The sequence below is a fragment of the Dufourea novaeangliae genome, unplaced genomic scaffold, assembly GCF_001272555.1.
Source record: "Dufourea novaeangliae isolate 0120121106 unplaced genomic scaffold, ASM127255v1 scaffold112, whole genome shotgun sequence".
Lineage (NCBI taxonomy): Eukaryota > Metazoa > Arthropoda > Insecta > Hymenoptera > Halictidae > Dufourea > Dufourea novaeangliae.
In genome coordinates this window covers 632738-647271 of record NW_015373993.1, presented here as the reverse complement: position 1 = coordinate 647271, position 14534 = coordinate 632738, and the positions used below count along the sequence as shown (strand labels likewise).

At 47.4% G+C, this 14534-nt stretch overlaps 1 protein-coding gene across 1 annotated transcript in view; it reads left to right on the top strand.

Moving 5' to 3' along the window:
• Positions 1-14534, top strand: part of LOC107187907 (guanylate cyclase 32E-like) — a 71090-nt gene that overhangs the window by 48627 nt on the left and 7929 nt on the right. The window contains exon 5 of the mRNA XM_015576104.1: positions 13908-14214. Within this exon, the coding sequence (XP_015431590.1) occupies positions 13908-14214 (307 nt within the window). The remainder of the gene's footprint in view (positions 1-13907; positions 14215-14534) is intronic.

The window sequence follows — 14534 nt, the reverse complement described above, 5'->3', positions numbered from 1 at the left end:
ACGTGCTCGGACGGATTCGGGCGTAAGATTTCGATACGGGACACATCCTTGTTCTCGTATTAGCCCGCCCAGACCGACTATAGAAGTCTGGGCTAAATTTGAACCAGCAAACGGTGTTTCGAAAATATAGGACAAGTGTATAGATCAATTTCTCGTTCGATTCTGTTGTCTACGTTAAACGAGTTTTCTATAGGAAGTTATTCCCATTCTTCTTCTGAGACTCGTTAACTACTGTTTGATAACCAGACGTTGTCAATGTTGAATCACTAACGATAAGAATTCGTTCGGGACATAATTAGTCATGGGGACATTGAGTTTCGGTGACTCGAACTTTTCCTAGTTAGTCACCTGGGTTACAGCTACTAGAAGACAGGGTTGAATCATCCACACACACATATATTTGATCACTTACTTTTGACCGAAATTGCGACAGTTTCGAGCCAGTTGAAATCAGAAGACACGATTCTTCTATTCCGGGAAAATTTCCGTTTAGATTAGATCGTTGAATTATATAACAAGCAGTATATATTTATACCGATAAATTCTTTTTTACCAACAGGTTATAGCATAACGCTCTCGGTGTATCTTGAATACACTCGCCTCCTCCTTTCTCTATATCCTCGAGCGCATCGAAAGATCGATATATCACCATCAAAAGGTCGATCCTACCACGAATAAATCGATCGTCGTGGTAATCGTCACTGGTTGCAGAGGGATGTACAAGAGTGACCGTAGACGGAGCGTTGTTTCGAAGCAAGCCCCGAGGCTTCGGTTTAATGTGGGTGCCGCCTTAAGTAACGACGACGCGGCTGGTTTCAGGCTAAAATACACTCAATTAACCCTTAATTGGCCGGCACCAATTATGAACCCAGGCGTACCGACGCGTATTCATTCGGTCAACAAGAATGTATGGTCGGCCAGCGTTGTTCTTCCCTCGGTTTTACGACGTCGACGTTTTCTCTTCGGCTCCTCCGGCACGCCAGAGATAAACGAATTTCTCTCCGTTCGTCGTCGTCGTCGCGAGCATATCCAGAGATTCGAGCACGTGATCGACCGCGTTTGGCCATTTTGTCAGTCTGTGGCGCTTACCCCGAACTATGCTTCCAATTTATCCTAATATCTACCGCGTGTCTCGTTCTCCGGTCTTCTTGGTTAAACACAGACGAAATTCCAGACCTCTCGTATCCATGTTGATCACGAATACATATTCCGTTGGAAAAACGATTCCAGCGAACGAGATTCGAGCCAATTTCACTGTAGCCGATCCGAGGAGCAAATAACGTGGACTCGAGTTATATGGATTTATATATTTTTCCGTCTTCGTGCTTTCTACCGAAAACAACGACCGAAGGACAGCGACCCGTGATGAGATAAAACGATCGCGTTTAAGGGGCTATGCTAGTGTGACGGCTATATAATAAGACAATTTTTGGGAATTTTTTAAAGAAAAACTATTGAACTTATCAATTTGAATAATATATATATTTACTAAATAATATTTGTAAAGTATGCTATATTTTTATGAAGTAAAAACAATGTACTGTTTAAGAGTTACAGTTCGTTTGTGAGACCATTTCATACTTACAGCTAATCACCTATTCAGGGCCATGTAAACCACCTTCCACTTCCTCAAAAAATTGTTGCTAATTGCAAAAAAGAAAAATCCGTTTTTCTAAAACCGTCACACTAGCATAGCCCCTTAATGCATAGACTCTATATAATATCTATAAAAATTGAACGAAAATTGAAATATCTATAAAACATTCCATGTACAGTACCGAGTGGAGCTTTTGAACACTCATCGAGGATATACTGTACCGTGTAGATAAACCTATCTTCGTAAAATCATGCCGCACGCAACACGAGAGTGTTCGGTGGTGTCGTCCCTCTTCGTCGTGGCATAACGCAGCGCTTTCAAGTGGTTTGCCCCGCGTGCGCGCGATACGCGAAGTGCTTGCGATTTAACGAGCCGCGACGGGCTCCGTCGCAATCGCCTTAATTTGTCGTCCGCTAAGCTCGGTTCTATCGCCGCGTTAAGCCTAATGCCGCGTTCTAAATATAATTTCCTTCGCGGCGACGACAACGCTGGCGGGCCGGATAATTCGCGGGAACCGATACGCGTGCGTTTATCCGCGTGGAATTTCGCACCTTGCCCCCTCCACCTTCGTAACCGAAGCAGGGATTTCCGTTTCTTGGTGGCTCATCGTGAATATTTCGTGTTGTTCCTCCTTCCCAACGTTATGTATCTTTGAAACAAAAGGCAGACTATCACGTGATTCACTTTACAGTCCCTGGGTATATTAACCCTTTGCTCTGTGATTTTCTTGACGTCTGCAGTCGCCAGAATTACTTTGTCATCAATAATTCCCCAGATACAAATGGAATTCGTGTACTTATAGAAATTGTACATTTACTCTAAAACTTAAATATTAATATCAGCAAACTAAGACTTCACTTTGACACAAAGAAAATGAATAATATTTCTGTTTGTTGAATCCATTTTGATATCGTCACCACGAGTTTGACTCGATGTTATAAGGCAAGGGGTTAATGTGATCACTTGAAAATTTTATAGAAAACCGACGGTCTTCTTTCAGTGTTGCCAGTGGACAAAAAACTATTGCTACTACTTTCACAAAGCATGTTGCTATAATGATAAAATAAACATATTTGCATCAAAGAATAGCAATTGTGCTTCAGAAAACTGGTATCAGTTAGATTTTGTTTAATGTAGACAAGTGGTTACATTAATATGACGAAGGACTGTGATATTGTCGGCAACGTACACTTTTTACCATCGAGGCCCGTGACGGTTTACGTGATCGGGCAGGAATTCGCGTTCAACGGGCGTTCCCCGCCAGTTTTACAATTGTTCTGGATCCGATTCACAGACGGGAATCGTCGACGTTATCTCTACTCGCGATTAGACCGCCGCGACGAAAGTCCCCGCCACGTTCCATTTTTTTTTCACCGTAGAAATACACACTTTATGTCTTCTCCTCTTGCCTCCCAGATTCACTTCGCGAAATCCTCCTAATATTCCCCTCGACGACACTCGACGCAAAGGCAGCGGCCCCTGCGCGTCGTGTCCCGGCGTGTTCGTCAGTATTTGTCGGTAATCACGTCGTGAAAACAACGGGTAAATCCTGGGGGTAGGAGAGTATTACGGCGGTTGTGAACGATATTACAGCAACCGTGTTACAACGGGTATCCCATCCCCTCCCTATCCCACCTCCTTCTGCCCGCGTTATCAGTCGCGAGCATATGTCCAAGTGTCTCTGTGTTTATCGCTGCCCGACTATATTTAGATCGGGGCACTGCTTTGTCGAGTAAACCGCGAATCGAAATCAAGGAAGAAGAAATACAAATATGCTAACTCAGCGCTGCGAAACACCGCGAAATTTTGGGGCGGTGCTTGACAGGTTCCACTGCGTCCCCAAACCCAGTGGTAACGATGAAGTAGAAACTCTCACGAGGAATTTCCTATCCAACCCTCATCGAGCCTTTACTGTAGCTACTCTGGCAACTCTGGTGAACACACCTCCACTCGTCGCGCGCGGTATTCAATCCCCCCTCCCCTCCGTTACCATAAAGAACGAGGCGTTCACATCGAAGACAACACCGGTCGAATAACGCCAATTAACCACAAGAAGACAAGCCGCCGACCGTTTCCAATTTCGAGTATTGGTTGTGTTCGTCGCCACGGCCGGTTCCTCGTTCGCACATCCCCAGCTGGCCCCCGGTTGGTTAGTCCGCCGGCCGCCTATATGGGGCCAGCTCGGGATTCTTGAATGGCCCTCGCAGGTAGAACCGAAATCCCACGAGGCGTTATAAGAGAGAGAGTGAGTGAGAGGAAAGAATGGGGGGAGGGGGTAGAGTCGTGTATCCGGCGTCATTCGAGTATATCCAAGGATACCGCTCCACACCGTGGCTCCACTAACTGCCTGTGTTTATCGCCAGGCTATATTTAGCCTCCTGGGCTATTGCTTTGCCAAGCGACACAGAGGACTGAACGAACCAGCTACCACGAACACGGCAGCCAGCCCCAGCATCGCCGGGGCCCGCCGCTGTTACGGGCGCAACATCCCATTCCCGTGTATCTCTATCTCTCTCCCGTCCTATATACATGTATAAGAAGAGTGAAGCAGAGAGGAGCCTACACCATCCGTAAGCAGCTCGTCTCTTGGGCATATCCACCGCGCGTGTGTGTGTGTGTGTTTGTCGGGGCCAGCGACACCCACCGATCTCTGCGTGGATCCAAGATAGTTCCCGGTCCCTTGCTCGGCCGATTGCGCCATCGCCTGCTGCCCCGATACATTTCCCAAGCGCGAGATCGCGCGATCCACGCGTTTCTCCGCGACCACCGTTGTTGATTCCACACTTACGAATGCATGTACGATATATCCATCCAGCGTGTTGAGTAAGAGTCGCGTTGGAACCGAGAATTCCATATTTTCACACGTGTATGTGTGTACACAGTATATCCTCGATGAGTGTTCGAAGACTCCTCGGCAATCACAAGTAGAGGTCCCGTAACGGTGACTTTTTAATGAGGTCTAGCACAGTGATAAAGCTTGGCCATTACATTGTGATGATTTACTGCATACGCAATCTTCAATGACGATCGAACATGAAAAGTCCTCTGAAGTTTCGAGCGTCGAAAGGAACTCTAGTAGAGGGGTCATTCGTGTACGGTTCTGCGAGTATATCCAATGTCTTCAGGGAGGTTCTCCAATTGGTGTAATTGATCTGAGAAGGGAGCTCGTTGAGCGGGCCTCGCCGCCTAGCGATTCAATTAAAAACTTTCCAGAAATAGTGTCGGCGTGTAGAGAGATAAAGAGAAAGACACAGAGAGGGAGAGAGCTATGGAGACGGTGTAATTATCGTAGAGACGGGTGCTCCACGACCCTGACCGTACCGTGAGCCCAGACGGAGGCGCTAAATCGTTGTTCACCACGTGCTCTCGAGGAGAGCGGTTAGGCCATCGGCCGTGCGTCGTCGCGCCTTTATGTCTCCGGGCATAAGAGTTTGCCCATCGAACGCGCGGTTTAATTTTCATTCGATTGTTTCTGGCCATTCAAGGATTCAGCGTAGCTCGTGCGCGCACGTAACTATCGCTATTTGTCCGTCGTTGCTATAAATAGACGATGTTGATTTATGAATAAATGAAAGCACCGCCCTGTTTCTCTGTGCGCGCGGATCCCCCACGCGATTCACGGTACGTCGACTGCGCCTGCGTCCCCGCTCGTTCCATGCCCGTACGCATGCGCCTGTGCGTGAAAGAATTGTCCGTCCCTTCCCCCTCCCTACGTGTGAATACACACGCGTTCCTTGTGTACAGGGCTGTGCAATGATTCTCCGGTTTAGAAATTTATTTTTAGAAGGGGGATATATACCGTTCGTCGATGTACAATTCAAACACCTTTCCCGACCGATAAATCTTTCCGCCGCGAGACGCGTTGCGAAACCACGCAACTCGGTGGCTACGTATCGGCCACACATTTATTTTTGAAACGCGTTGAACTTTCGAATCGCCGGCCTATTACCCATGGGCTCGATCGTGGTTGGTCCCTCTTGGTGTCCCGAAAATCTTCCGCTTGTAAATTACCCCGCGCGGAAGAGAACGGTAATGCCCCGCACACCTCGTTCGGGGTCCCTCTCTGACCAGTCCCGACGAGACTTGTACATAGTTAAAAAGCCACAAACATACACACACACACCGGGCCGACGACGCGGGGCCCGTGTTCCAAAGTTCCTCACGGAATTAGAATGTATAATCACGCGGCGACGAAGTTAGTAAATACAACACACCGGCCATTATATGTTTATATCGGAGCCGCGTAGGACACGAGGCGAGGCTAAATATAAATACCGCCGGGTGTGTATGTATGTATGTATGTATATCTAAATATCGCCCGGCCACCTCTGATCCCACGGAGTAAAACTGCCAGCTCCGTATCTCGGTTCTATCGTATGCTTACCGACCGAGCGTGTCCCGATCGATCATTTCGTAAGCTGGGAACTCCGCCCGCGAGTTCTTGAACCCGATCTCTACCCCCTCCCCCTTTCCCTGCCCTCTCCCCTCCCACGGGCACACCGTTTGCAGAGACAGAGAAGAGGATCGGCTCTTCGTCCACCGGTATATACAATTTGCGTAACAATGGGACGGTAATGACCGTAGATGGCGGAGCCATATCGTTTAAAGAGCCCCCCTCCCAAGATCGATCGTGACCTCTAGGAGAGGCTCTTTGGTAGAGAGAAACTGTGGTGGTACCATACCGAAGAGAAACGTCGACACATTGTCGTTGGGCACTCGCGAAAGTTAACGACCAACAGGCGATTCGGTCCAGCCGTGAGAGAGTTAACGTCCTTCCTTTATTGTATATCGTGAACTTATCCACTCGGTTAACTGAACTGTACCGCGCGTCTGCTTGTGCAGTATCATCTCGAGACCTCCCTTCAACCATTAACCCGAGGGATCGAATCGAAATGATCGACGTTCCGTTCTATACGAAACACCCCCATCCAACCATCCCGACTGGGTTATATAGCAGGGCGAAGATGAAGCAATCTCGAAACAGAGTTAATGCACCCGTTCGTTTATCCGTGCGTTTAACGGGGAGGGGGCCTGTCGGGTTGATTAAAACCAGCCAACCCCCCGCCTGGTATCCAGTCTATTCGGCGTTGTAAGCCTCCTCGCAACGATTGCGTAAGAGCGGAACGGGGGGTGGAACACATTGTCGTCGAGCGTTTCCTCGACAATCCGATTCACCCGATTAACCCCCCTTGATTGTTCGTCGTTTAATTGGCCGGCGAAAGCCCCGCCACTCAATAACCCGAAACGATATCCCCCCTCCCCGAGAAGAGCCATCTTAGGGGGCCCGAGAACCGGAGCATTCCTCCCCCATTAACGATCCCCACCGCGAGAGCTGATCTCCAATGATCACCGCGTGGAATCCCGAACGACGATGGACATTAACGGTATAATTTTGGAAGTTATGCGCCCGGTGACCCTCGAAACGACTAATCAACGAAGGCCTAAGCCTACCCAATAGGGGACGAAGATTTCGAACGCGTAGGAAGAACGTTCGGTCGGTCCCTTGTATCATCCAAAACCCAGAGTCTTAATTGGTGTGTATATAACGTCGGGTCGGTGGCTTCAAGTTCAATTATCTAACGATGACCAGGAGGCTGTGTCGTGTGTGTGTACACCGACTGCTTTCTAATTCCCTAGAAAGAATTTCGCGCCATCCGATGAATTTCTCCTCGGTCCGTTTTTGGTCGTGTTCAAGAAGAGAGAGAGGGGTAACCGAGAAGGGGGGCAAGATCGTTGGCATCATCGCGGACATCGGAGAGTTTCACTCCGATCCGAACGGTGAGAGAAAATTAAACTTTTCACCGTGGCTTGTGTGGGGCCTGTACGTTATGCCTACATACATATACACGGTGTCTCACTCGATTTTGAGATTTTGATTTTCTCGCTATTGGTACTCGTAGCAAAAAATGTTTCAGCGGAAGCTTGTATGGTATCGAGTGGAACATATTCTGATGTTATTAGTTTCTTCGTGAGTGGACGCGTAAAGGTCATATAAAGGTCACCTTTGTTTTCTTAAATGGAATGAGATATTTTTTAATACACATCGTTATAAAAAAGTACTAACCTATATATGTCGAAAAGTTAGTAGTTCAGGAGATATTTCAATTTAAATAATTCTACACCATTACTGTCGTACTAAGACGTTAACGTTTATTTACAGGAATGGTAATAAAGTATATTTTTTTCTACGAGTAACAATAGCGAGAAAATCAAAATGTCAAAACCGGGCGAGACACCTTGTATACCAACAGGGACCTGGGGGGGGGGGGGGGGGGGGGGTGGGAGGGGGCAACGGAGCGCAGAGAGCTAACGAGCCTGAGAATTATCGATTGATATTCAAGATAAAGGCACCAGGCACGTTTCCACCCGGTCAAGACCTCGAGGAGAGCAACGAATTTATCTGCGACACGGACCGTGTCGTTTGGCAAGATCTTGGCCGCACGTAAACGGTGTGCTCCCTCGTGAAGGCTAATAGCCACCATTAACGGGCCCCCGGGACGTGATCCGTTCACACGCTCGCGAATTCCGGGAAGCGATCTTTCCGCTACTGCTCGTGGTGCCCTGTGTGTTTCTGTGTGTGTGTTGTATCGGTAAAATATGGTGGGGGTGTGTTTCTGGTTGCTGCAACATTACCGTTGTCGCTTGTCACCTTCGCGGTTCGAAAACAAGGTGTCGGCCTCTGAAAAAAGAAACCATGTATTCGACACGGGGAATCGAACGATAGTCTCCGTACGTGCCTTTCCGAATGGATGTAATTTTGAACATGACTGGTTATCACGGTAGTTATCAGTGACCACTAGGTGATTCAGTTGGTGGTGTAGGACAGTGATGTGCAACTCACTGCAGGCAACGGCGTGCAGCGTGCGGGCATATGGCAGTGGTGGGTGAAATGTGCGAATGAGTGCTCGTATCTATCATTTACTTCACGCATAAATATGTCGTGAATCATAACTCGTGATGTGTCCTGCTTCGCAACCCCTCCACAGGAGTACATCTATCGAATGTCACCAAGATGAATATTTCGACGACAAATGTATGAAACCATTCCATATGAAGCTTTGAACATCGTACGGGAGATTTACAAGTTACAGAAGAGGGGGTTATTTTTATTGTTATAAATCTGAATAATATTTAAGCTATGTTTTACTGAATTTATACACATATTGTTACAAATATATTGTAAACTCGTATATATATAAGTAGTATTTAAGGCAATTGTTGTGAAATGTATTCAAATACTATTGTAAATTGTGTATTTTCATCAGATTTTTTCAATAAAAAACAGTTAACTCGTACATATGTGTTGTTTATTAAGCCTATCACTACGACTATCCCATATTTTCTATAAATAAATAACTAGTAATTGGTAAACATACTTAAAATTACATTAAAATAAATTTTAAGTTCAATTTAACGCTAAATTTGACCTTGAAAAAGCGCGGGAAAAATGGGATTTAGACACACGATCAGATTGCTTCTATTTATTTTTTAATAAAAAGAAACGTATATGATTATTAATCTATACGAGTGATACTCTAGGTTAGAATAAAATGTGCGGGAAGGGTCAAGGAATCCCAATACACAAATATGTCGTGACGTTTCCTGCTTCGTATCGCCTCCACTTTGTAAATAGGACCTTCTTAGGACATTCATAGATCTTAACGAGGACGTAGTGGGCACATGGACCTTTTCGGAACATCCTCCGTATGTACCGTACGCCCGGAACGTACGTTCTCCGGATATACATATGACGTTTCTGTGCTATTTGGGTAGTGATCAAGGACACCATCACGAGGTAACCAAAGATGATAAAAATGACTCTGGGAAGATCCTCTATCTCTTCCGATTTCTATCCTCGATAGAACACAAGATCAATCGTCCAGAAATTTCGGAGTCAATCATACTTTTCCAGTCTTCCCAACCAAGTTATACGCGAAATAAAACACGTGCAATTAATATTCCATCGCGTTCTTAACTTCCTTTCGAGTCTTCCTCCTCGGGTGTGACTTCCGTCTATCGCGGGCGCGTGCATAACAGGAAGAGAAGAATTGAAAGTAGCACTGGAGAAGCAACGGGGCACGATAATAAACATCGTTTCATTTCTTTCACCTGGGTCACCGATGGATCGGTTCGTGCAATTTTCAACCAGGACCCTATTCGCGAGAACCGTCGTTCGAGCGTCGATTCACAGCTCCGATTAAACTGGCTCGCGAGATCCGAACGACGATTATACGTACACTCTCATCCTCCATTGTTATTCAACGAACAGCAGGGCCCCGATTGTCGATGCACCGGGGGCCCGAGACTCGCGTTCGTCCGCCGAGTAGAAAACCCGAGGTTCAGAGAGTGGACATAACTTCGTGGAACGACCGCCGCGGATCACCGAGCAAACGCGACGGAAAGATAAAATATCTGGGGCTGGTCATGTATTATGGATGCCTGCGAACAATTATAAAGCAGTAACATATAAATTTAAAAGAATGCTCTCCGCGGAGAATTCACGACGTGCCGCGTGCCGAAAATATTCTTGGCCGCGGAACAAGTAAATGGACGTTGTCGAGCTCCATTATTTTACATTCGAATGAAGAATTACGGCGGCGCGATAAAGCTCGTGATTTACACGCAGAGCTGTCCAGGAACCTCCGTTTATGACGGTATTGTCAACTGTATTGCGACCGTTCTGACCGACACGTAATACAAATATCAAATATAACGATAAAATACCGTCAGCATAAACGGAAAGTCAGTCGAAATCGGCTCCGCGATAAACGTGTCAATCGTCCACTAATGTCTGCATACAGCCCAGTGTTCCCAATTTCGCGAATCGTCTCTTCAATATCTCCTCCCGTTCATTGTCCCACGACTTTCCTCGATCTTTTATAGATTTCAACGTCGAGAATAATCCTCCGACATACCGATGAAAAGACCTAAAAATAATAAATCGACGTTGGTTAGGAATTCCTCGATCACAGCTCCTCCGAAGGATCGCGCGCGCGCGGCTGAACGCGTTGCACAACTAACACACAATCGGCCAATAGAGAAAAGGCTGCGGTTGCAGGCCACGGAGAGCACTCTCGGGCCTCTCTCGAGCTCCCTCAAGGTGGTCTCGTCTAAATATAGCCGAGTGGAGCCCAGAATAACAGCACGTCGCGAGCCGGCAATGACCAAAGCCCACCTCGTTCACCAACCACGATAAACCGACCAGGTTGGTCAAGTTTTGTCTACCCGCCGGCCCTCGGCTCGTTCCTCACCGGCGGCCCTCCCCCTACTCTCCACCGAAGAGGGGTCCAGTCTTAAAACAATACGATTCTGCCAAGGTGTGCGCGCGCGCGCGTGCGTGCGTCCTCCTCTTTGTTGGGGCCCCACAGTTCGACGGGAACCCACCAACCGGGTGGCGGGGGAACTGGTTTTCTATCCCAGACCAGTTTCGTCCACCGGATCATCGATCACCGGGGGGGGGGGGGGCGTTTTATGCAAAACTCAAGGGGACACGGTTGCGTGGTCGCTGCGTTTTAGTTACGTACGATTGCGTCCATCGCGAGATCCTTCTCCGATACTTCTAACCTCTTGGCGGACCGACACGACTGGGGTATATTGTTTCCAGGAAACATCCCTGACAACGTGATATCGTGGACTGTCCCGAATTCTGTGATTAATAATATCTTCGGACGTTATTCCAAGATCAGGACGGTAGCATAATTAGTTAATCCATGAACATGGAAAATTTCATGGAGCCCGAAGAATTTCATACGTAATAAACTCAACAGGATGACTCCGTTGCGCGTTTCGAGGGATTACAAGATTGACGATTGAATTGGTGGAGAGGATTGAATTCACGGCGGAGTTCCCCTAATTCCTTCAAGGTCGAGGCTATAGATCTTACCGATCTGACGCGTGCGCGTTCGTGGGTACCACGGCTTCCTCCTCGCGATCAAACGTCGGGCAAGCTCGCGCCACCGACGAACAATAATAATTTTGTCATTCCCGATGCGACGGCCTACGGTGGGCCCTACTTCCTCCTCCAATTCCGTCGTGTCGCACTGACCGGATCAATTTCGTTTTTTTCCGAAACGACGATTACAATGATCTCGCTATCAAGGCGCGTAGTACTACCACTTCCTTTCGGCGAATTTAACGCCGACGCACCTCGTTGTTCTCCGTTTACCGTGTGTGTGCGCGCGACACTCGCAACATCCGGAGGAGGATTCCAAAAGGAGCAGGGCAGCGCCTACGTTCACCGGACCAGCAGTCAGAGTTCCCCTTTTTGCACGTTTCGCTCGTGTCCATATTGACCGTTCCTATTCGAAATTCCCGCGCAAACACAGCCGGTCGAAGGTACGATCGGAGACAACAGAAGGGCTGAGGGAGAGAGGGGGTGAAAAAAAAAAGGAATAGTCGCGGACAGGTGGGTAAATTGCTGACGATCACGGCTTCCTGGAACCGTGGGAGGAACAGCAGAGAAAAAAAGACGGTTCCAAACGACGGACCTTGGTCAGGCTCGGCTGTAAAATTATACCTCGTCTGTTTCATCAGTACCGAAGCCGTCGTATCCACAACTACTTCTAGACGAGATATTCCCAACAGGTGCATCGAATGTATCCTCTATGAGTTTCCCGTCGCGACGCGTTGCATCCCAACCACATTCGATCCATTGTTGCAACGAAACGCAACAATGTACGACGGGATAAATTACATAATTCACGGCGGAATGGGTAGAGCCTTCCTGTTCTCGGCAGCGGATGAGATTTTTTTTTTCTGCGCGTCGTACGTTAAATCACATCCGCCACCCGCGCCTCTCTGTGTACCCACAGACACTGTTCTCCGTAGCAATTATATCATCGCTCCACTTTGTATCTTGACGATAAAACGGAGCAGATTTTAACCCGATACCCTTTGTGTATTATAATCTCCCTGTACGTTTCCCGCGAACAGAAGAAATTTCTTCTCCTCCACACGGCCGTAATCGTGTGACTCTTCCTAAACCGTTCTCAAGAAAAACGATCCTTTTTCTCCGTTAACCGGATACACGATCGGTGCCGGAGGAGAGAAAGGTGCCAGCTGTGTTCCACGGTGCAATATTGTAGCGAGGGAAAATCGGTGAACAGATTCGCATGGGTCTCGTTGACTCTGATCGATCGAACGGAACAGACAGTGGATGATATTGGAAAGAGAAAAAGAAATAAAAAACAAAGGAAAGTCGATCGCGGCGGTCTGTAATCCCCGTGGTGGTTTTGCCACGGTTTAAAGTAGAGGAACTGACCCCCCCCCCCAGTTGTCACGTTTAATTTATATGTTAATGAGCGCATGTCACATTTCAACGGTACGGGACACAACCCGCCCCGTGTGCGCGCACTTATGCGCGCGAGCTCGAGAAGAGAGTTGCTGCTGCTGCTTGCTTGCCCCGTTCATTCCACTTCTCCTCCTGCCCTCCTTCGCGGTGGCTGCCACAGGTTTATATTTAACCGCGCGCCACACACCATGGCACCCGACGCAGCCCACTTTGCCGCGTTACTCTCCTGGCTTCTACTCTCTTTCGATCTCTTATACTCTCTCTTTCCATCCTCCCTTTTTCTTCCTGTTTTTCCCTGCACTCTCTTTGTCTCTCCTTTTGGACCCATCCTCTTCTTCTTCTTCTTCGCTGTCCTTCCCCTTCATCCCTCCCACGTTTCAATTTTCTGGCCTTTATTCTTCCGCAACCTCTTTTCATCCGTTTGTCCATTCCTCTCCAATTCGCGGTTTCAACCCTTTTGATGTCCTTTTTATTCGATGGCTTTGCTGATGACTTCCGCTACTTCCGTCGCGAACAGTGTTCAAATTTCATTCGAAATCTGTATACTATCACCTTCTAAAACCCTGTTGAAATCGAAGTTGGGCAATCAAAGTCCTTCTCTTGTTAGTTTATGCATCCACCGTGGTCTTCACCATTGGCGTAACTAGGTAGGGGCCAGGGTGGGCCTGGCCCCCCCCGGAATACGAACTGGTCCCCCACTCCAGAAGTTACGGAAAAATATAAAAAAAAAACATTCGTCGGTTGGTAAAATCTTATGTTATAAAAAATAAATATCACCGAAATGCAATACGCAATGCAACTAATTACAAAAAATACAATATTATCCTCGTTACGTTAAAGTATTAAGTAAAATTGTATTAGAATTAAGCTATTTAATTTTTACATTCTACTTAACTAATAATCCTGCAATATCGATTGAAAGATAATGAATTAAATTACGTACGGATGCCTGATGGGCAGTGTTATCGGCGAAAGTCAGGGAACGGAAGAACATCACTGACATCGTCTGTTCGATTTCAGAAATGCTCGGACTACAAGGCCTCGAAGGTGAACACGTTCGCGAGGACCGAGCCGCCGGACACGCAGGTGACGAAGTCGGTGATCGCGTTGCTGCTACACTACGGCTGGAACAAATTCACGATCATCACCGAGAGCGCATGGTCGACGGTCGCCCGTTCGCTGGAGGAACAGGCGACCAAGAACAATCTCACCCTGAACCATTACAAGACCGTCGAGGATCGGCACACGTGTTGCGAGGAACGGCTGCCCTGTTGTCAAGTCAGCGTGTGGTTCCAACTTATACAGGAGACCAAAAATATGACCAGGAGTCAGTCCAACTTCCATTTACATTAATCTAGTGGGAACACTATTGGATCGTTCGAAACGAGATTATTTCCTTTTCTGTGTTTCGTGGGAATATTTGTCGTGTCATGGGAATCTTTCTCGATGTTCCAGGAACTCGTTCCTAATCCATCGATTCGTACGATCCAGTCCTGTTCCATTCGAATCGGTGATACACACGAGCTTCGATATCCAGCCGGTAATTCTTGACGGAGGAGATATCTTGTGGTCGTAGAATCAACCGGAAGTTTAACATTAGAACTACCAAGCAAGTCAAAATGGCTTGTCAATATACTCTTCCAACGA